Source organism: Zootoca vivipara, chromosome 1 (genome assembly GCF_965207765.1).
Source record: "Zootoca vivipara chromosome 1, rZooViv2.hap1.1, whole genome shotgun sequence".
In the NCBI taxonomy this organism is placed as follows: domain Eukaryota; kingdom Metazoa; phylum Chordata; class Lepidosauria; order Squamata; family Lacertidae; genus Zootoca; species Zootoca vivipara.
The window spans coordinates 71,685,453-71,709,567 of record NC_142582.1 but is presented as its reverse complement, the minus strand read 5'-3'; the positions used below and the strand labels follow the sequence as shown (position 1 = coordinate 71,709,567).

At 40.4% G+C, this 24,115-nt stretch overlaps 2 protein-coding genes across 11 annotated transcripts in view; one reads left to right on the top strand and one right to left on the bottom strand.

Annotated features, from left to right (window-relative positions):
* The window catches only part of DCDC1 (doublecortin domain containing 1), a 244,302-nt gene extending 223,221 nt beyond the window's left edge, over nucleotides 1-21,081 (bottom strand). For 3 of the 5 annotated variants that reach the window (XM_088653766.1, XM_060275323.2, XM_088653781.1), the window contains exons 1-5: nucleotides 20,959-21,081; nucleotides 7,637-7,773; nucleotides 3,235-3,504; nucleotides 1,483-1,630; nucleotides 951-1,113 (exon numbers count right to left, since the gene is read on the bottom strand). In XM_088653766.1, coding sequence (XP_088509892.1) covers nucleotides 951-1,113; nucleotides 1,483-1,630; nucleotides 3,235-3,504; nucleotides 7,637-7,773; nucleotides 20,959-21,006 — 766 coding nt within the window. In that variant the 5' untranslated portion in view covers nucleotides 21,007-21,081. The remainder of the gene's footprint in view (nucleotides 1-950; nucleotides 1,114-1,482; nucleotides 1,631-3,234; nucleotides 3,505-7,636; nucleotides 7,774-20,958) is intronic. The other 2 variants (XM_088653774.1, XM_088653787.1) reach the window with 2 other exon arrangements.
* DNAJC24 (DnaJ heat shock protein family (Hsp40) member C24) overlaps nucleotides 21,012-24,115 on the top strand; it is a 40,041-nt gene continuing 36,937 nt past the window's right edge. For 2 of the 6 annotated variants that reach the window (XR_015946347.1, XM_060275359.2), the window contains exon 1: nucleotides 21,012-21,121. The gene's annotated coding sequence lies outside the window, so the exon portion shown is untranslated. Of the gene's footprint in view, nucleotides 21,428-24,115 lie in introns of all 6 variants that reach the window. The other 4 variants (XR_015946345.1, XM_035117967.3, XR_015946346.1 and 1 more) reach the window with 3 other exon arrangements.

Below are 24,115 nucleotides of genomic sequence, written 5' to 3'. Positions count from 1 at the left end.
AAGATTTTAAACAATAACAATGTATCAACTGAAAGCAGTTTACTTTTATCCTCTAAAACACACTACTTACAACTACAGTATAGTATTTTTAAATTGTTGGGTATTACTGAATGGTGTGGCGTTACAGATTGATTCTTAAACCATTCCAGCTTAAAATACAACATTATTTGGCTAATATTTAATACAATATTTATCCATTTATATTCTGATCATAAATCCAGTTATATTATATGTCACATTTCAATGGCAATTCCATAAATAAATTTGTATTTAAATGTACTAGTCATTTAGTCCAGTAAAATTTTGCCAAAATAAAAACCCATCTGCAACAAAATTGAAAATAGCAGCAATATAAAATTCTACAATACGCTCATAAGTAAACCTGAAAGCATATTACAGGAATTAGCGACATGAGAAAGTAAATTCAGAGATTATGCTAAAAGAGGTTCAAATTTCAAAATGAAATATTAGAGCAGGTGTACATATACATTTCTGTGTAACTTCAACATGACTATTTCACATTGTGGCATCAGCAGTCTGATAATTATTTTAATGCTTTGTCTTAATAAAGGTCAAATGACGAAATTAATAAAGTACTCAAACTCTGAACTATTATTTTTGCTAGTGTAATAAGCCTAATGAATTGTGTCTGTTAGATGTCAGAGAAACTAAACAGTAAATTCAATAATCTCTTATTTAATTTATTATATTTTCACCATTTAACCTCCTGCAGGCTCCCTAATGTCTATTCAGATCTATATTAAATTAAGCACCAATGCTAATGAAGGGCAATAAACGTGGCTGTCAGTAGATTTTTCTTTCATTAAGCACATTATCCTCTTACTGAGCTGTAAATGAGTAAACATTAGTTTTGTTAAACCAAGCAAAAAGACAGGATGAAAATCATTTTTAATTGCACCCCTTAAGCCGTTGACACTGGCATTTTTTACCTTTAATTTTTTTGAATGGATCTGAAAAGGGCTCTCCAGTTGAAATATAAACGTCAGCATCATGGGGTATGTCTATAGCATTGAGTGCTTCAGTGCCGTCTGCCAAGAAGACTCGTCGTGCAGCCATATTCAGCTTCAGCTTTCCAGTGCACTTCTCTAGCAGCTAAATCAGACCCAAAAGGTAAGAAAAAAAAGAAAAAAATATACTCATGTTAATTACTAAAATTTAATCAAGAATCAATACTTAAAAACCAAATCCTAACTAATTTCCCTCAACACAGTATATGTACATCCAATTGCTAAGCATTACCTATCAATGTTATTATTTGACTACCATTTAATTGTTTTGATTCGGCAGAAACTGCAAATTCTACTTTACATTTTATGGCTTCTGTTTTACGTTATATAATTGAAGGTAAAAATGCAATAACTATGTATACGCTTAACAAGTGTGAAAATAAAAAGTGCTTCCTTTACTCAAAGATAAATATCCAAACAAAAATGGCTACACAGAAATCATATGGATGCTTACCAGTTTAATGGAAAGTGGCACTGTAACTTTAGCAAACACGCTTCTTGTACCATTCTTATAAGCTGTTACTCTGAGTATCTGTGGTTGTCGTTCAAAAATCGGCACTTCAGGGACCTTTTGGGCCAAATGGGATTTTAAGGAAGTAGATCTGTAGAAAAACAATTCCAATTCAGTTGAACTAGATAGATAGTACCTATACAAAAATTACAATTTAATTAATATAGTCTCTCTCAATGATTATTCAGATTGTGATTATTGCATTTCAAAACAAAGACAATCATAAAAATAAGCCCTTTTCTTAATTATATTGAGAACTGTAAACCAATGCTTCAAATTCAATTCACCTGTAAAAATTAAAAACTCAGGTGTAAAGTTGCTGTTATAAAATTATACATAAAGATTCCACTGGTTTTAGTCTTCTTGATGCAAGCACTTAAAAGTGATGCTTCACTTTAAAAAAAAAAACTAACCCTATTATACTTATTTGACTATGTTTACTAAGAAGTAAGTCTGTGTCCAATGGGGCATACTCTGAAAAAAGTGTGTATAGAATTGTAGCCTTATTCCCATTTTAACCTTTAACAAATCAAATAGAATTAGACAAAGCCTGATTCATTTGAACATTCAATATAACAATTTAAATATTAATGTTGAGCCCTGTTTTTTAATCACCTGCGTTGCATTCCAGCTTATTCACTACTGTATGTAGTGTACAGTCTAGAAAGTGAGGTTGTTCTGTTATGAATGAAATACTCTTCCTCCAATTTTGCTTAGTGTCTATGCACTTCCTACTGTGTGAAGCCACTGTTCGTGTACTCACCTAGTACTGTTTTCCTCCCAAATATATCAAGACTCTGTCCTTGAATTTTGTGTAGGGTGGTTGTTTTCTTTAAAGTGTGTGTTGGAGCAATAGATGCTCCTCACTATCACCTATCAATATTGTATTTTATTTTATTTTTGAAAAGGCAGAATAAAACAGCAGCAAAGTCTGTCCTATAGCAAAACAATTCTGCCATCTGTTTTTCAGTTATGAGATGTCACACTACTGGCATGGAATAAGAGATAGTGCAAGTATCATGCAAAGAATGAAATGTACTTGAGGTACACACTGAATTTGTGGGAATTATTCTTTATAATTTCATGTAACATACCCCAACAGCACAACTCACTTCCACACTGTAGTCATATTCCAGAAATTCTGATGTATATGTTATGTTGTTTATAAGTCTCTCTCTCTCCCTTCCCCGTCCCATCCCATTCTCTATTATAAAAAATAAATATTCCTATACATGATGCATTTCAGTGAAGGGGAAAGTATGCAAACTGTACATAAACTTGATGCCTGCTGATCAGATATGGATCTATTTCTGAGCATGCATGTTCACCAGACTGGCACAACTGGCTTTTTATGGGTAGAAAAATATCGCCCAATTATGTATAATAACCTACATGTGACTTGCATGGAAGAGCTTCTCATTTAAGATATATTTATCACATTTAAAGCAGTTCTGTGAATATCCAACCCTATACACACACCTACTAGATTAGATACCAGTGAACTCAGAGGGACTTACCTCTAAGTAAACATGCTTAGAATTGCACTGTGATACCACTATATCAAAAAATCTAAATAAAGATTGCAGTCTTTTACTGTAAGTTTGAGGTTGTCAATTGAATCATCACTGAGTCAGTTGAAAGGAGACAGAACAGCAACAGTCATAGTTAAAAGGAACATGGAACAGCTTTGATTACCTTAGCTGACCTGGAGGAGCACTGACAGGTCTGTTTCTCTTGGATGGTGATATAAGAGAAAAAATGTTTGTACTATTTGATTTGTAGCTGACTAGTTCTGATATTCTATCAATTCTCTGAACTGGTTTTATTTGATGTGTGGCACCATCTTGAAGCTCTGACCTTCTTGGTATTGCTGATGATTGCAGGGGACTCATAGGGCCAAACAGAGGCTCTCTTTGCTTTTCTTCTGTTTTTCCAGATGCCTTTGTGTTAGGGGAGATGCATTTTCTGAAAGAAAAATAGAGGAAGGGGGGGACTGATATTGGGATTAAGTAATCCCAAAACTAGGACAACGTGGGAAATCCAGTCATGCACCCATGCCGGAAAATGTGACCAAAATAGGTGGGCAATTGAGGAAGGAGAAAAGAATATCTGACATATTAAGGAATTACTACAACACTGTCAAAGAGAAAAATGTATCAAAGCACTTTTGAGTACATTGCTATGGTCACAAGCTATATATTATCCACTGAAATGTGAAAGAACTTTTTTAAATCTTCAGCTAAGAGGTTAGAAATAAACAAGAATCTCACTGCAGCTCTGACTATTCTGATAACTACAGCTGGGTAACTACAGAATATTAATGCTAGTAACTGACTAGACTACTGCATTATGTTCTGTGTGAGCCTGTTTTGGAAGACTATTTGGAAATCAGTTGAGAATACAGATTGAGTCTAGCTGCACAGAACATATCACACTAGTTCTTAACCAGCCCCACTGACTACAAATACATACCTGAGCACAATTCAAAGTGCTGGGTTTAAAACTTTGAAGCAGACACCCCCAACCTAGCATCCTTCAGGTATTTTCAATTACAACAGATGAGCTGGCTAGGAATTTTTTCTTCACCAGTAATACCCTAAATATTACACATGAAAAAGCTACCCAGATATTTAGATGATCTGTTTGCATGCAACGTTTTAAAATATATCTATACAGTATAACATTTTTCTCTATTCCTATTGTAATTTGTTGCCTTTATTCACTAAGATTATTTATTAAGAGGATGGCTTCATAATCCTATTCCATACATGGGAATGTACTTAATGGTATAGTTTGCCTTGTGAGTTCAGTTCAGGATTAAGGTTTACTTTACTTTTTTTTTCAAGGAGACCAAGGACAATTTATTTTGTTAAATTAAGTGTAAGCCAACAGATGCAGCATTTTTAGGTTACCTTATCAATAGTGATACAAATAATGCATTTTCCCCTTCATTTGTGCCAAAGGTGACACAGCAGAATACTTAAGGAAACAACAAGGCTTCTGAACTGCATTTAGATTTTAAATTTCAGAAATGAGAAAGACACAGGTGAGTGCTACAAGTGGCAGCTAGGGCAGAGGGAGGAGGAAGTGAATCATGACTTTCAACCGTAAAAGAGAGAGAGGGGGAGAGGGAGGGAGAGGGAGAGAAAGAGTTGAGGCTTAGTATACAGTGGAACCTTGGTTTACGACCTCCTCGGTTTATGAATTTTTGGTTTACGAACGCCGTGGACCCATTTGGAACGGATTAATTCACTTCCCATTACTTTCAATGGGAAAGTTCGCTTCAGTTTATGAACGCTTCAGTTTATGAACAGACTTCCGGAACCAATTACACCCATGCTTCGGGTTAAGTACGCTTCAAGTTGAGTACTCCACGGACCCGTCTGGAACGGATTAATCCACTTTCCATTACTTTAAATGGGAAAGTTCGCTTCAGTTTATGAACGCTTCAGTTTAAGTACTCCGTGGACCGCCTGGAACAGATTAATCCACTTTCCAATACTTTCAATGGGAAAGTTTGCTTCAGTTTATGAACGCTTCAGTTTATGAACAGACTTCCGGAACTAATTGTGTTCATAAACCGAGGTACCACTGTATTTCAAAAATCTAAAGAAGAGATTGATGGATCAATCAATCTCATCCAAGATAAGGCCTGAGCAAGGCTGAATGATAAAGATGAAAACAAATTCACAACATGCAACATCCATTTCCCCCCACACTGTAGTATGGGGAAAACATGGGTTTTCACATGTTCCTCCAAGTGTTAAGGAATATTTTAGGGTTGCCGTATGTCTTCTTTTTCCAGGACACGTGGGCGTTCGCTTTTTTGCTCTTCAAAATATGGCAACCCTGCTATAAGAAACCAAAGCTCTGATGTTGCTTCAGTAACAATCATTCTTATAAAGGAGCAGTACTGTCTAAGCTCTACCTTTAGTGAAAGGCACCTCTTCAGTTGAAAGGGCTCAGTCTGCTTCATCATCCCTTTAATTCAGGCATCCCCAAACTGCGGCCCTCCAGATGTTTTGGCCTACAACTCCCATGATCCCTTGCTAACAAAACATCTGGAGGGCCGAAGTTTGGGGATGCCTGCTTTAACTGGTGCTGGTTTCGACCTATAAAGCTTTAAATGGCTTGGGACTGCAATACCTCAAGGACTGCCTCTCTGCATATGAACCTCCCCAGACCCTGAGATCATCTGAGGCTCTTCTGCATGTGCCTCCTCCACGAGAGGTCTAGAGGGTGGCAACATGAGAATGGGCCTTTTCTGCAGTAGCTCCCCATTTGTTGAATGCTCTCCCCAGGCTGGTGCCTTCATTATACACCTTTGGGCACCAGGTGAAAAATTTCCTTTTTAATCATGCCTTTTGGCTGACAGACATCTAATGCACTTTTAAATGTGTTGTGGAAGGGGGGAATTATTGAGTTGTCTTTGTATTTATTGTATCTATTTTTATTATGTATTTGTGGTAATTATATTGTGTCTTTGTGTTGAGAACTGCCCTGAGACCTATGGGTATAGGGCAGGCATCCCCAAACTTCGGCCCTCTAGATGTTTTGGACTACAATTCCCATCTTCCCCGACCACTGGTCCTGTTAGCTAGGGATCAACGGAGTTGTAGGCCAAAACATCTGGAGGGCCGCAGTCTGGGAATGCCTGGTATAGGGTGTTGTACAAATTTTAACAACAAGAACTCCTCTGACAGAGTGGTTGAGACTTTGGTTCTATTGGGGCTTATGTGATGGAGTCCACTGAGTCAAGAACAGCAGTGCAATATTATTTCATTCATTCATTCCATTTATGTACCACCTTTCTGCCAAGGAACCCAAGGGGATTTACAGGTTTAAAGTGCTAAGATAAATGATGTAACATGTAAAATGGGGAAAGTGGGAGACAGCCTGACTGAAGCAGGCCCCAACGTTGCCTCTGCCGACCTCCCTCACACTCTTCCTCCTTCTCCCAGGGCAAATGATTCATTTGCCACTGAAAAAGGCTTTTTAGTCAAAATGTACCTGTCAATTGGCTACAGAAGATACCTGGTTCATGCACATCCTAAATGATTAATATATTTACATGTATTCAGTTTGCCAACAAGTGTTGTATCTGAAGACATATTTATTGCTTACAGTATTCATTTCATAAAGCTATCATTTAAGTTACATATTTTATGTACAAAACATATTTGCAATACATTCACAGGCCACCTTGATTCTTTTGTACTCCTATATTGTTGGTCAGGGAACACATACTATAGGTTTGGTTTTGATTGCAAGGTCACCCTGACAATCCACTCACACTACGACTAACCTCAGTTTCACACATGCAAGCTCCCCTTAAACCTTCTCTGCAGAGTCACTTCTATCAGCAACTGACAAGTAAATGGGGCACCCATGTTCAGAAGAGAGGAACAAAATGGAAATGATATTGCTCTCATGCCTTCCTGTAAGTTTTCTAACGTTATTTGGCTAGCCACTGTTAGAAACCAAATCCCAGACTATATGGAGCAGTATGCCTAGCCTAAGATCACAAAAGCCCACTCAATCAAGGCCCACTTTGTTCCCACAATACCATGCATCAAAAATATTTGTTTTCACCACCGCCTCAAGAGTAGTTTCTTTTGCCACACATGGCAGGCTTCAGAGAAACACTGGAGCACTGAGATTCTGAAGGGGCACTAGTACCACATGCTCATCTTGCAAATGTGCTTCTTGGGCTTGCCCTACCGTACTTAAAAATCCCCTTCTAACTAACTCATACCCTGAAGAAAGGAAATTTGATCCCAGGGTAATGACAGCATTGAAGAAAGAAAGAAGGAACAGCTGAAAGTGGGAAACAGGAGGTAAATTTGACCTCTTGCTAAGTATTATGACATCAACATCATCATTTTATTATTTATACCCCACCCATCTGACTGGATTGCCCCAGCCACTCTAGATGGCTTCCAGCATGTACAGAAGCATAATAAAACATCAAACATTAAAAACTTCCCTATACAGGGCTGCCAGTCTTCTAAAGGTTGTATAGTTACTTATGGAAGGGGGGGTGGCCATTATGTTTGCATGTAAGAAAAAGTGATAAGGCTGGGTTGACCATACTCACTTTTTAAGTACTGCAGTATCTACATTCCTTTGACATAAAGTCAAGGGTAAAGTTGAAACACCACAATTTCTTTCTGAAGTTACAGAACACAGGACATTAGTTGAGTCACAAGTTTCTGCTTCACCATTTTCCATTTCCTGCAGAGTGAAAATAAAATATTCAATCAAAATTTCAGGTATAACTTTCTCTATGGTCAGTTTATGTTTCTAAAATGAAGCTGGATTAAATACAAGTACTTTTGATATCTGGGTCACACGGTAACTTTAATATTATAATAGTAACATAAGAAGAATAGCTTAAGTAGGCAACACCAACAATCCAATAACCTTCTCTATCGTTGTCCATTACCGGATGCTACAACAGATGCATATTATTAGTTTGGAGGCATTAAAAGAATGTTGCTGTCATTACTACTATTATTATATTTATTTAGTTCCCACCTTTTTCCTGGACCAGGACTCTGTTGGGAAATTCCATTCCACCTTTAGAGCAGACATGGAACTGTTGCGTGTCACATGTCTGTTTACATACCAGCACAGATTGCTGGGTACTTCCGTTGTGTATAGCTTTTGCTTTTGAGACTCTCTCTGATGAGATGGAGAGAGACGTGTGTTTTTTTGGGGTCCTGATTTATGCTTAATGAATCTGCTTGTAATTATGCTTTCACAAGCCTTTTCACTCCACTTCTGTTTGTGCAGTGCACTCTGCTAATATAGTGTGCTCAGACTTTTGAAGTCTGAGTCACTCATCACACCAGAGATCGGGGGATTGTCCAGCATGTCGGCTGGAAGGGCATGATCCAGCTGTGGGCTAGCCAGCCGGCCTCTCAACCCTCTCTGGATGCTGACAGACTCAAGGTGGCTTACACAAATTAAAACAAGATATATGAAATATAAAAAGGTAAAAATATATAAAAGACAATCATTAAAATAATTAAACTGTATTAAATAATATAAAAACAAATCTATTAAAATAAGCTAATAAAAACTATAAAAACATCACTGTAATATTGAAAGTGCTTTCCTTAAAAAGTCAGTTCCCAAAGGCCTGTGTGAATAAAGCAGTCTTCACCTGCCGCCAGAAGAACAAAAAGGAGAGAGCCAGCCTAGCTTTTCTAGAAAGGGAGTTCCAAAGTCTGAGACCAGGGACAACCTCGGGGAAAGATATGACCTATGAACTTGCCAACTCTTCTTCAGAGAGCAAATTATGCCATTGGTTATTATAACACTGCAACATACAGCAACGTGTATAAAATCTATCATGTGATAGCAATGTAAAGTCTAAGATCTTAGACGCACAATGAGGTTCAGAATGCCTAAGCTAGTAAAAGGCAGTTCTGGCCAGAACTGCCTTTTACTAGCTTAGGCATTCCCAGAGAACAGCCTAACTATCTATGTGGCTCTTTGGGGAAACTGTGACCCCTGTTAGAGATTCATTCCCCATGCTGCATTCATGGGATTGTTGTCTATCACAAGACAGTGTATGTTTACATTCCACAGTGGAAAGTGACAAAGACAGGATGTTTGTGATACTGTGTTTTTCCTGGAGTGGGACTATTGTCCTTTCTTCATTCTCTTTGCTGCCTGATGCTAGAGAGAGAGGGGGAGCCATGTTGCAGTGCTCTCTGTGTGTTTATATGTAAATAAAAGTAGATTAGCCAAATGCTGTGCTACTGAGTTTTGTTAAGCAATTGCGTGAACTCTGCGGATCCGTAAGTGTGCTGATGTCAGTTGGCATCAGTCGCTGTGATATTCGGGCTGGAGTATGCATGAAGCTCCCGGACAATCTACCAAGAGGGAGAGAACATGCCAGCTGGGCATATGTCTCTACCAGGGTCCTACTCGATAGTAAGAGATCCTAACAACCCCATCCCCCAGTGGTTTCTTGTAGTTGTTGAAAAGTACAAGGGACAAGATAGGAACTTAAATGTCAGTGACCAAGGGATGGAACAAAAGTTTCCCAGCATCATCTTCTGAGTCTTTCCATTAGGAAGGACTCTGTAACACCATGATTCCAAGACCCTTCCAAGACATGGTCCAGAAGGATGCCATAGTCAATGGTATAACCAGTATTGTGTAGTAGAGCAGTATGGTGCTGAGCTAGGACCTGGGAGACCAGGGTTCAAATACTGACACAGCCATGGAACTGGCTGGGTGACCTTGGGTTAGCCACAATCTATCAGCCGAACACACCTAACAGGGTTGTTGTTGTCAGAATAAACTGGGGGTGGGAGGTGAACCTTATAACTCCCTTGAGCTCTTTCAAGGACATGTGGGGTAAAAGTAACAATATTAACACAGAAAGCTGCCAGGTTCCAAGAGAAACAATAGGGTCACATTTGTCACACCTGTTTGGCAGCATAAGTTCCCATAAGAGCAACCAAGGCAGTTTCTGCCCTGAATACAGGTTGTAAGCTAGAATGGAATGGATCTAAATATCCTGTCTCATCCAAGACTGCCTCAGCTGACACAACAGCATTGCCACACTCCAAAATCTTGCACACTGGTTGTCTTCACTTCAATGCAGCAATATCACCTCAAGACTTTGAATGGCTGTGAAATCAAACATGCTAGATACTACTAGAATCCAAAGAAAACAATACACCAAACTATAGTACAAAATATTCTACTCTGATGTCATCATTCAAAGTTCACATGGTTCAAAATGGAAGTTTCACCTGACTTCAGAAATGTATCAAAAGATAATATGGCAATACACAGTATAGATGTGTTCAGTTCAGTGTCAAATAGTAAGGGTAAGAGATAATGAAGGACATTCAAGGAACTGTAAATGACCTGCTATTTATATCTGGCAAAATATGTTTATATTTTTAAAAGAAACTATATAACCAGACAAATGTTAGGAATGTCAGAATTACTTCATATTTTCTGAAGAATATATGTCATCAAACCCAATTAGCCCATTGCCCCTTTTTCACAAACATGTGGGAATAAACCCAATTATCTTGAAAAAAGCCAATTAAAAATTAAACAGATAATCTTAATATCCAAACTTCTAATAATCTTTGGATAATTACTTTTCTCACAAATATGTTTTTAATGTAAACTGTGAAATATTGTCCTTACAAGCAGCAAATACAACATTCTCAATGCTCTGTTGTCTTTAAATGTTGCATTGCAGCTTGCGGTAACAAGTAATCATAGTGACATTAAACATGCCTACTTTTCTGATGCAAGTCTCATATTTACAGAGCAATCCTAACTATTAATATGCCAGGGGAGAGATATATGCGCTACAATGGCAACATATCTGCCGTGTCTTATACTCATCTAGCCCAGAACACTAAGGGAAAACACACTACTCCAGAAAAGCGCAGAATGGAATAACAAGAGCCACAATCCCAGAAACCTTGGAAGCACTGCCAGTGCCCACCAATCACACCCTTTATAGTACAGTACACACAACTCACAAATTCATCGCAACACACAAGGGAAGGAAGAGGAGGCCATATAGCACTACATCTAAACAGCTTCCTTGTGGAAAGGCCTGCAGAAAAAGCACAGTATTTCCTTTTGAGCAATGCTTAAAGACCCACTGAAGGAGGAAAAGGACCAATATAAACAGCAAATTGTCCAGTAGCACCTTAAAGGTAAAGGTAAAGGGACCCCTGACCTTTAACTCCAGTCACAGACAACTCTGGGGTTGCGGCGCTCATCTCGCTTTACTGGCTGAGGGAGCCAGCAGACAGCCAGCAGACATTCACACATACTGGCTGAGGGAGCCAGCAGACATTCATTCACACATGCTCTGCAGGAATATAGTTACCAACGATAGTTTCTCTGACTAACCAAGTGGCCAGTTTACAAGCATAGAGAGAATGTGGAGTGGGATGAGGCAGAAGCTCCATACTGCTCCTTGGGTTGCTGCAGGGGTTTCATCCAAAGTTGCCTATGACTCCAAATTTCTTATATTCTCTGCTCGGTCTCTTCATTACATTAGGGTGTGTTAGAATGACAGTTGCAGGGTGAATGTCAGGCAGGCCAAAGCTCAGAATGAGCTCAGGCTTTCAAGAGATGTTAAAAATCATTTTAAAAATGTTTTTTCAGCTATGTTCGAAGCAAGAGGAAGCACAAGCATGTGGTAGGGCCTCTGTGGAGAAGACGGAGAAATGTTATTGGGTGATAGAGAGAGAAGGAGGAACTGCTCAACACCTACTCTGTTTTCACCCAAAAAGGAAAGAAGTGCCCAACCTGGCAGTAACAGAGTAAACGATGTAACAAGGGAGCTGCAACCCAGGATAGGGAAAGAGGTAGTAAGGGAAAGCCACTTCCGCGCCTGCGACGGAAGTGGGGTTGTGGGCTGCCCGACTGTACCATCGCGTAGGGGCTGCTAGCTCAGCCCCTACGCGATGGTAGCTTCCCGCCTGCGTCACCCCCGACCAGCCAATGGGATCGGTCGGGGCGGAGCCTCCAACTTTAAAGCGCTCCGCAGGTGGGAAAGCAGTCCCTTTCCTCCCCTGACGGTACCACAAAAAGTCCTAGAACAGATAATTAAACAGTCGGTCCTTGGAGGTTTGTAAGCAGAGGTTGATTCTGTTCCCCATCCCTGGAAGAAGGCATGAGGTTAAAAACAAAATGCAAATTGGAGTCCCACCACTGGGAGTAGATCCATCACCTTTTGCATGTCACATTGAGGCAAAAGAAGGGGAGATCTCTGAACTTGAAGCAATACTGTAGACACCATACAACAATGCCCTACCCTCTTAAGTCACAACATAAGACAGGAATTGTTCACATCATGGGGCAACTGTCTCCCCTTAATGTCAAGATCCAGCCATAGATACCAAAGGTACATGGGCTGTAGGAGAAACCTTAGCCTGGTTGAACAGCTTAAGTTTCACAGCCCAGGTTGGAATCCAAGAGACAACCTCATACTACAGAAGGTTGTATGGGCTGTGAAACTTAAGCTGTTCAACTAGGCTATACCTGTGTAGCAAAAGGCCTTCTCTCTTTGAAATTAAAATTATCCTAGAATTCATAGTTTTATAGAGGAAGGCAACAATGCTGCAATTCAGGTTGCAATGGAGATGATCTCCTGTAAGAAATAGGGGTTGGATATCACATTAGAGATTCAGCTAAAAGGCTGTGCTAGATGCCTACAGCTCTACATTTTCTGTGAAATGACATGCTATGACCCTACATTCAGAAGCAGCACTCTTTCCTCTGGTGGTTCAATGAGTTTCAAGAATGGAACACCCCTTTGTTGCAATTCAACACTGAGGTGCAATCTACACACATATAAAAAATGCTGTGAAAATGCTTTATTATTTTTTTAGGGGGGGGGAGAAGCTTGAATTTGCCATAGCTCACCATCGCCATCTAGTGTCCCATTTGTATATTGCATGTTACAACACACTTAAAACTTTTTATTTGCAGCTGTATAGCTGAGTCCTAGAATGTTGAATACTTTCATACCCAGCCTACTTCTCCAGCATAAACAACACCCACCCACGCTTACTGCCATGCATATGGATTATGTGACAAATACACAAAATTGCCAAGGCACTGTATATTCATTTCCTTGGCTATAATTCTCTGTAGAAAGGTTGGAAAGGTTCAGTAAACAGACCATATTGGCAGTACTACTAAGAAAGATATAAGTGTGTGTGTGTGTGTGTGTGTGTGTGTGTGTGTGTGTGTGTTGTGCAGCAATTTTAGACTGCTACAGTAAAAAAAAATACTTGCTTTGGAATCTGCCTGAGCATAATACTACAGCTTATAAGCAAGAAGTAGAATGAAAATGCCAGACATTTTTATGTCTCTGTCTGAACAATTAGAACCTGATTAAAAAGCAGTTGCTGTCTGGAGTTTAACGAGCAATTTATGCACTACCTGACAAAACATTATCTGAACATTTCATTCAAATCAACTTGAATAACAGCAATGACACACTGTTTAAGAATAGGCTGCAGAGGATCAACAATATATTAATCCTTGGGGTTTTAAAAAACATTTTACACAGAAATCCTATACATGTCTATACAGAAGCCCCCCTGAGTTCAAAGGGACTTGCTCTTATTGCAGCAGCATCAGTAACATTTCTAGTAAGTATAATAAAAATATCATAACTTGAAATTGCCACATAAAAAGAATTAACAGTAAAATAATTTCTGAATCCAAAAAACAAAGGACTCAAAATCAAACTGAATCGATCTCTTATTCAGTTTTACATAAAATAGGTAGACATAATCAATTTGGCTATAGTCCACAATTTACTTAACCATTAATTAATAAAGGGTGCAATACAAATCCTAGCTGAGCATCAGTAAGGTATGATGGAACAGCAGGCTCACTGCCACATCCACAGTCCTTTGCTTATGTTGGCTGGGACAGAAGGTGTGTGGGTCTGCAAAAAGCCTGAGACTGACTGAGTGATCAGGCCCAAAGTGACCCCAAAGCAATCAAGTGGGGTTAGTTTAAAATGATGAGCCATGTGACCCTCACCAGTTCTGAGCCTACTCCAGCTGAGGAATCACACATCTCCCAGAGCCACAGAGCCCCACCTGGCCAGCTATGGAGCTGGGCTGTGGGCCCTTGCCTGCCTCAGCCTCCTGGAGCGCCCACTGCTCCCTACGCCTCAGAGCCTACCTTGTTCTTGGAGACAGGGCCCCCTCTGGCTCTGGTGATGGGTCCTGCTGCTCTGGTTCCTGTGCCCTGACCCACATCCCTTTGTCATCCTTCGTCAACCTGTGACTACTTCCTTCCCTTCCCTATCCCCAGCTTGCCCCAGTGTGTCCCAATCCCGGCTATACCCCTCGCCAGGATCCTCTTCCTCCTCCCCATTGTCCTGCCAGTTCATGACATTTAGGTTTCCATTAGGAGAAACTAGTGGGTTTTCCTCTACTAATTCATATGTCACAGGGTAGTTTACATAGCATAAAGAAAAATTAAGTTCAACGGTATAGTAGAACCAATAATATTTTACTATAAGCAGCAACTATTTAATAAGATTAACATTTTCTTTACCAATTAAACTTTGTTAATATAAATGTTCAACTTTGTTAAAATAAATGTGAGGGGAGGATGAATAAAATCAGGCACCTGTGGTAAAAAAAAGCACCTTCATTCTTTTTAAAATTTTGCATTTCATTTTTTTCCAGTGCTAAGTACCACTTATATAGGACAATAACTATTCTCCTTGGAAGCAGAGCCACGTGTAAAAATAATTTTCTATTTTTCTTTTGAATGTGAACCTTCCAGCAATGCCTCTGATTTTTTCTTAAATCATTTCTCAATCATCTTAAGGTTCTAATAGATGAACATTGATAAATGTTTGATACCCAATAATTTGAACTGTTATCCTCTTTATACAAACTCATAAAGTTACTGTATGATGGAGATTGCAATCCTAAACACACATACCTAGGAGTAAGCCCCATTGAAACCAATTGAACTTACTTCTGAGTAGGCAAGTATAAAATTCTACTACTGTATAAGGTTACCATTTCTAACATTATTCCACACAGCAACTATATTATTTTGTAAACACACAATTAATCCATTCCATGGTTCAAAATTATTGGAATGTATTTACTGGTAACTGGTGATTTCTACTTTTAAACAGCAAACTTTGGTTTTTATCCATCCATTCATGAAATTTATGTTGTAATATCAATTTTTATTTATATATAAATGCAATCAAGTTTAAAACCATTATTACTAAAATAATAAAATAATAGCCTACTGGTAGAATGACTTAACATCTGATTAATGTTGCATCTTGAATTCAGGTTAAGAAGTAGATGTTTTAATGGAAAATATATAGATAAATTGGCACTGTTGACAATGGCATAAACCAAACCATACTATCGTTTGAATTATCATATCTGACTGAATTTCCTCTTTTTGCTCTTAATTCACCTGCAGCACATTAGACAAGGTAATAATTTATGATAATCATATGAAAATATACAATTAATATTCATCACCTCTAGTTTCTCATCACTTTAGATAATCAGTAATGCAGAGTGAAAATGCTGTCAGATTTCTAATTGCTTTGTAATGGGCCTGAAATAGGGAAATCATTAAAGACAAACAATCTGTCACTTGTCTGTTACTTTAACTATCTATCACTAAAAAAGAAACTCATTAAAGAAATTGCTAATGAGCTACAAAAGACTGCACTGAATGTGTCCTGCAATGTATTTTAAACAATACAGTATCTGCCTAAATAATTCCCTAGACACTGTATACATTTTTGTGGACTTAGGAAACATGTAGCACTCATGCAGCTTGATTTTATTATGATAGTTTCGCACTTAACATGTAAATAATTCACATTATTTTCAATGTGACTTACTTCCACATGGCATCTAGTGACCTGAGATCCATGTGTACAGACACATCCCATTACTTCTATAGAAAGCTGCTCTCTGTGCATATGGGCAACATAGACTGATTGTTTTGAGTCTTCCTGTCTCAATACTTCCCTGCCCTTCGGTCAGGGGATTTCTGTTTATCAAATAAATTTACTTGGGAACCTCCACATAATTTATTATCAGGGCAGGCAGATCTGGTACTATTATTTCTATTAATACTTTTACTTTTATTTAGCATCATCCCTGTGTAAAGGGATAAAATGGAAGTGACATAGTTACTGTTTAGAAGGCTTAGAATAATCAAATAATTGAATGTCATCACTTTAGCCAAACCAGCAACCACCACATACAAGAGGGAGGCAGAGACACAGATATAAACGGGAAAGAGAAAACCATTTCATTGTCTGTAAAGGCCATTTCTTGGTACACATTGAGAAGTTATTTTGAAATATCACAAGGGACAGAAGTGCTTAACTGCCATAAAAATCAATGGAGATATCCAAATAACATTAATCAATTTGTCTGTTGGTGGCTTGATCTTACAAAAATAATGAAGTAATTTAAAAGCTTTCTTTTTATTGTATTTTAAAAGATGAGATCAACATAATAGTTTTGCAATCTCAATAATTTATCTGAAACTTGGAGAACTTTTCTCCAAAAGCTTGGATCCTAGAACAAAAGGCAAGTAGGATCTTAGAATGCAACAACTGATTGGCTTGCAGGAGAAGACCAATCAGGCTCCAGGAGGAAGTTAATCAGCCTCTTAGGCTGGTAGGATTGTAGAATGCAACAACTGATTGGCATGCAGGAAAAGACCAATCAGGCTCCAGGAGGGAAGCAGAATCAGCCAATCAGATGGAACTCATTGTGTAAATAATGTACAGTATATAAAAGCCTGACGTGTGTTGTTGTTGTTTTTTTGTTTGTTTTTTTGGGGGGTGTAATTCAATCACTGTTTTACAAGATGCAATAAAGAGCATGAAATCACTACAGGACTCCGAATTGTCCAGTAGCAACTTAGAGACCAACTAAGTTGGTTCTGGATATAAGCTTTCGTGTGCATGCACACTTTTTCAGATACACTGAAACAGAAGTCACCAGACCCTTATATATAGTGGGAGGGTGGGGTGGGGCTTTTCTCAGAAGGGTAGTACTAGTAGGAGATGGGTATTGACTCTTTTCTTTAAAAGTATGAATCAGAAAAAATCCACCTGCAGCAATTTACATATAGAGCTAATGTTTCATGAGCAAGTAGTAGTAATAATAATAATAATAATAATAATAATAATAATAATAATAATAATGTTATTATTTATGCCCCTCTCATCTGGCTGGGTTTCCCCAGCCACTCTGGGTAGCTTACAGCACATAAAAATGGTAAAACATTAGACATTTAAAATTTCCCAAGACAGGGTTGCCTTCGGATGTCTTCTAAAAGTAGAAGACTTTTAAGGTGCTACTGAAGGAATTTTTTTATTTTACTTCTAAAAGTAAGATAATTGTTTATTTCCTTGACATCTGATGGGAGGGTGTTCCACAGGGTAGGCGCTACTATCGAGAAGGCCCTCTGCCAGGTTCCCTGTAACCTCACAGAGGGAACCGCCAGAAGGCCCTCGGAGCTGGACCTCAGTGTCCAGGTTGAACAATGGGAGTGGAGATGTTCCTTCAGGTATACTGGGCCGAGGCCGTTTAGGGCTTTAAAGGTCAGCACCAATACTTTGGTTGTGCTTGGAAATGTACTGAGAGTTAATGTAGGTCTTTCAGGACCAGTGTTATATGGTCTTGGCGGCCACTCTCAGTCACCAGCCTAGCTGCTGCATTCTGGATTAGTTGTAGTTTCCAGGTCACCTTCAAAAGTAGCCCCCACATAGAGCGCATTGCAGTAGTCCAAGCGAGAAACAACTAGAGCATGCACCACTCTGGCGAGACAGTCCATGGGCAGATAGGGTCTCAACCTGCGTACCAGATGGAGCTGATAAACAGCTGCCCTGGACACAGAATTGACCTGTGACTCCATGGACAGCTGTGAGTCCAAAATGACTCCCAGGCTGTGCACCTGATCCTTCAGGGGCACAGAGTGTCTCCACCCCCATCGTTCAGCCCGGACACTGAGATCCAGTGCCAAGGGCCTTCAGGCGGTTCCCTCACTATGAGAAGCAAAGTTACAGAGAACCAGGCAGAGGGCCATCTCGGTAGTGGCACCCGCCCTGTGGAACGCCCTCCCATCAGAGGTCAGAGAGGTCAGAGAGATAAACTACCTGATATTTAGAAAATATCAAAATACCAAAAGGCTGCCCTGTTTAGGGAAGTTTTTAGTCTGTGATATTTTAATGTATTTTGGTGTGTGTTGGAAACTGCCCAGAGTGGTGGGGGAGACCCAGCCAGATGGGCGGGGTATATTATTATTATTATTAATTATTATTATTATTATTATTATTATTATTATTATTATTATTATTATTCAGGACCAGGGAGTCCTCCACACCTGCCCATCCTCTGTCCCCCCAAAACAGTACTTCTGTCTTGTCAGGATTCAGTCTCACTCCATTAGCCGCCATCCATCCTCCAAACGCCTCCAGACACTCACACAGGACACTCACTGCCTTCACTGGTTCTGATTTAAAAGAGAGGTAGAGCTGGGTATCATCTGCATACTGATGAACACCCAGCCCAAACCCACTGATGATCTCTCTCAGTGGCTTCATATAGATGTTAAAAAGCTTGGGGGAGAGAACGGTACCCCACAAGTGAGAGTCCAGGGGTCTGAACACTCATCACCCAACACCACTTTCTGGATGTGGCCCAGGAGAAAGGAGTGGAACCACTGTATAACAGTGCCGCCAGCTCCTCTAGACAGTCCAGAAAGATGTCATGGTTGATGGTACCAGAGGCCGCTGGGAGATCCAGCAGAACTAGGAAGCAGTTCTCTGTGTCAAACATATGGTAAAGATTATCAGAAACAGTGGAAAAAAGGTTTTCTGGAAAATAATTTGTGACCAACATAACATGTGACAATTCACTGACAGACACCCACAAATAAATTTCTCAAAAGCAAGACACTGTGTATATGACACTTTACTATGCATTCACAAGCTGCAGGTCAGCATCAAGTCCATGTGGGAAGTTGTAATGCCCACAGGAATACACTTGGCTGTGGCAACACCCTAATGATTTGTTTCTTTTCACCCCAACGTTTATCATCATTTGCAGGGAAAACAAATGTCACAGAAATCTCATTTTAAAAGGGGATTTCATACTAATGAATATCATTTTGCATCACCTGGCCAACCAATTTCCCAGTCTCAAATTCAACATCAACAACATTTTGAACTGACACCAGTACTTCAGTGGCTGTTTCTGCTTCATTACCTTTTAAAAAAGATAATCACATTTCCCACAGGGACAGTATTCCCTGTGTTTGTGGTGTTTACGTTAAATTATGTTAAAAATCAATTTAACTGTTTGTAAATTAAGTCTGCCTTCAACCTTTTACGGGGTTGTACTGTTGCCTGAGGCAAGGCAAGGGACCCTCTGCTCCTGAGGTGAATGTTTGTATCTCTAGATGAGGGGTGAGGAGCCTTCGGTCCTTGGGCCAATCTTGGGCCCCCCAGACTTCTTCATTTGGCCAGTGAGGTCATTTAGGGCAAACCATGGCCACCCACTCTACACCTGATGTCATACAGGTAAGGGCAGGGCTTGACTGAAAGGCAGGCCTTGACCAAAGCTCATTTGTGCAGCTCCCAGAGTGCCCAACATCCAGCTGGTTGTCAGAACTCTTTGAAGCGCTGTGCAAAGTAAGGACCCAGCACAAAGCAGAACCACTTTCCCTTCACATCAGCCAATACAATACGAAGAGAGAGCAATCCTGCAGACAGCATTCCCATACTCAGCACTAAGCAGGATTGCTGCCCACATCAATCCTGCCTAGCTGCTTTCATTAACAAAATAGATGGCTCATAATATACAGTACGTAGAACTGTATCAAGGATAAACGTCTTCTATTTCCACCTTCACCAGGGTCTCATTGGGGCTACTCTCTTCCAAGCTCAGTTCATCATTTGCCCAATCAGAATGCTAGTGACAAATGACAAGTTGTATTAGTAGATGTGACAGTATCAAATTGATGCGGGGGGGGGGGGGGAATTGGCATTTACACATTTGCACTCCGAGCCTATATTTACGCAGAAGTCAGATTCATTGAGTGTTGCTTGATCATAAAGCGTGGCATTCAACGTTCAGAGTAGACCCACTGAAATCAACAAACATAATCAAGTTACATCTATCCATTGCAGTGGGTGTATTCTGAATAAAACTTAACTGAATAGCAACCGAAGAATGCCCCAGTCTACATCCGTAACTAGAACTAACTTATGACAAACGGGGGGAAAAAGTTTTGCTCTACTTTTCTAAACCCAGAACTCTTGCTATTTTAAAGTGAGGTAGCTCAGGAAAAAACAGGGGCATTCCCTTCTTCTTCTTCTTCTTCTTCTTCTTCTTCTTCTTCTTCTTCTTCTTCTTCTTCTTCTTCTTCTTCTTCTTCTTCTTCTTCTTCTTCTTCTTCTTCTTCTTCTTCTTCTTCTTCTTCTTCTTCTTCTTCTTCTTCTTCTTCTTCTTCTTCTTCTTCTTCTTCTTCTTCTCTCTCTCTCTCCCCCCCCCACAATAGTTTCCATATGTTCCTTATCTTAGGGCTTAGAAATTGCCTCCTTCCACCACCACCCAAACAATTCATATGGAATGCAACTCCATATAAATTTCTCCTCCAGCGTCTCCGGATTGGGGGTGAGGGTGCTGAAAACAGGCAATATTTAGAGCGGGCTAAACATCCATTTAGACCAGTTGCTCGAAAAAGCAAGAAAAGACTAAATTTTCTCTGGAAGAGATAAAGCTAAACCCAGGCCCCTGCAGGCGGGTGGGGAGGAGAAGAGAGGCTCTCGATTCTGCCCAAACGGAGAATTAAGTAGCGTGAAGACAAACGTTCACTCACAAAGCGCCGCGGCTTCTCCATCTGCTCGGAGCGGCCTTCGGTCGCCATGACGACGGCGTCTCTCCTCAGCCGGGCTCGCTTTCCTCCGTGTGCGTCGACATGTGGGGCCGGGTAGGAAACAGGAACAGCATCCGGAACGTTGCTTACAACGAAGCGCTATGAGGTTAGTCGAGCGTTCTTCCTGCTTTATACCTAACGCGGCAAGTTCTCGCCCTCCCGCCCTCGAGGATTATCTGGCGGCCTGGTGCATAGATCCACGGAGCCGGATACGGCCACTGGTTGCTTCCCCGCTTCTAGTCCCGCTGCAGTTGCTACTTCGTGAGGGGTTTCGCTCGACGCGGCCCGGCATCGTTTGCCGCTCGGGGAAGGGCAGTTGGGTGAGTTTGTGCATGCATGGTCTTCTCGCTCCAGGAAGGGCTCCCCTGCCGTGTGCCGCTGAGGCCCTTGTTCCGGCAATGCCAACCAAAGAGTCAGTGATATTGTTGTTGTTGTTGTTGTTGTTATTTACGAAGGAGACTCAGATATGTGTACTAATCTGCTGTGTGAAATTCCGGTTGTGTGTGTTATGGCAGGCCTGTAGGTGGCCTAAATGTTCCGGTGGGGGACACACACAAAAGTAGGGGAGGCAGCTTATCCCTACCAACAAATTACTTATTTTACTTGTATTCATTAAGGCTATATTATGTTACTGTTACCAGCACAGGCCCTGCGGCAGTGGGAAACCAGGTTGGAGGGGAACTATTTATGAGGCTGCCAGAGCACAGCATCCTTGCACTGCCTTCCTCTCTATTCTTCTCCTCTTCACCTTCATCCATCCTCTGGTTCCTTCCCAGCCCCATCCCTTTTCTCGTCCTCAGCCTCTCCTTAGCTCCATTCACTTCTTGTTCTCTCCGGCTACTCCTTTTGATATGTTTTGTTTTTATGTTGTAAACCACCCTGTGATTTTCAGATGAAGGGTAGTATATAAATTTCTCTTCTCTTCTCTTTGGCAATCACTCGTAGCTGAGTAAGATTGTCTTCCATAAACACGGTTTAAACAATGGGTCCGTAAGTGACTGTGGAGGCCAATTCTGGACCCACACGTCCTTCCACAGTGGGGACATTGGTTTCCAGGCGGGAGTTGATCACAGTGTGGATTTGCCAAGCGTGCCTTCCTCTTAGCACCTTTCTCCCTTGCGTCCTGAGATTGAGTTTCTTCAAAGCCCATGACACCTTTGGTAAAGGCTGTTCTCCAATTGGAGCGCTCATATAAATTTAAGCAGGTCTGAATAGTGATGATATATTTTCACTACTCATTTTTATACTGTTTCCATTCTTTCCACCTGTCTCCACCATCTCACATATTTCCCCACCTATTTCCAGCCACTGGGCCTTCCTTCCACACTTTCTCACTGCCTACGAATAAAACTATAACAGTGCTTACTGTCTTCTCCCATCTCCCTGATAAAGATGTGTTGACATGATTTTAACTTTTTCCCTCATAGGGAGACCAACATTATGATTGTCTAATCTCATTACTTAACTTTGTAAGCAACTCTGGAAACTTTTTTAGACTGATCATTTTTCCATCAGTTGTATAGTATGCAGAATAAAAAGATTCATGCTCCAGAACAGTGGTGTTTGCTAAGGTTTATGAAGTACTGTGTTTTGTTCACAGGTTAACGAAAATTGTGGGTAGCACCCTGCTACCCACAATGGTAACCAGATACATAATGAAGCTCACAAGCAGGTTTTAAGGCCAATAATGCTTTTCCGTTGTTTTTCTCCATCAGCATATTTTGGTCTGCCCCTGAACCTGCAGAATGAAAATTATCTGTCAGCTGACTGCTATATGCAACTTCCAGGTTCAGAGGCAGTCTGCCTCTGAATAAGCTAAGGTTGTGAAGGCTAACAACAGTAATGGTTTTTGGTCTCAAATCATGCTTTGTCTAATCACCTTTAACAGGGTGTGTAAGCCAGTGGCCAACACCATACAATCTGCTATCTGAAGAAGTCCTTTATGAGCTAATTTCTTTTGTCTTGATTAAGCAGTGTGATCCTGTCTATACTCAGAAGTAAGTTCCATTAATTACAAGTGGATATAGTTCTGCAGCCTTAATTTCCTTGTTGCTCCCTTCACTTCCTGTTCTTGTTTGAGAGTTGCCATTTAAGTACTGTACCAGGACTATGACAGATGTGGAAATCAAATGTCACTTCCCCTCTCTATGCCGCACCTGCTTGGTACCAGTCACAATATTTCAGTTGGAAATAGGGAGAGACAAACTATTGTGGTTGTGATTCTTTGTTTTCCCCCTGTTCTATTTGTCCAGAACTAAGTGTGCTTTAAAAAGTAGGGAGTTAATAGGATACCTGCTGCCTCACTGATGTGACTGATAGGACTGTGGCTCACTTGTCAGTAAGACTTGGAACACAAGGGATATGCTGAAGTTGGAGACATTAACAACAGAAAAGGGCTTAATAAATCTCCCAATCACTCTATGAAGTCCTCACATTTCACTCATCAAATGACATTGAACACACATGCCTATTAATAAATAGACAGCTGCCCTGAGATCTGTGTCCTTTTTGGCCTCCCCTGGGCAGATTCATGTAGGGAGATATGGTCCTTCAGATAGTCTGGGCCCAAACTCTATATGGCTTTATAGGTCATAACCAGGACATTGAATTATGTCCATAAATGGCCTGGTAGCCAGTGGAGCTGTTATACAGTAACAATGAGTTTCTGTTCTCTCTGTACAGTACCTGGCTCTGGTTAGCAGTCTGGCCACAGCATCTTGTACCTGCTGAAGTTTCTGAACACTTTCCAGAGGTATCCCTACGTAGCCCATTATTAACACCAGACACTTGTTTAGCACTGTAGCAGCTTCCTCATATTGAGATGGAAAGGAGAGATAGAGTTGGGTGTCACCCACATCTTGGTGGCACTGAACCCCCAAACTCCATGCAACCTCTTCCAGTGGTTTCATGTAATGGGGGAGAGGACAGAACCCCGAGGGATATTGTAATGGTGTTGGTTGCTTCCTCACGAGTAAGCAGCTCCAAACCCGGTGCTTGGTTTTTACAGGGTTTTATTATATACATATGTACAAAATAGAGCATCAAAAAGCATGACTGTACTATTCCGATTCAGAATCCGGAAGCACCTCCCTTCGTGACT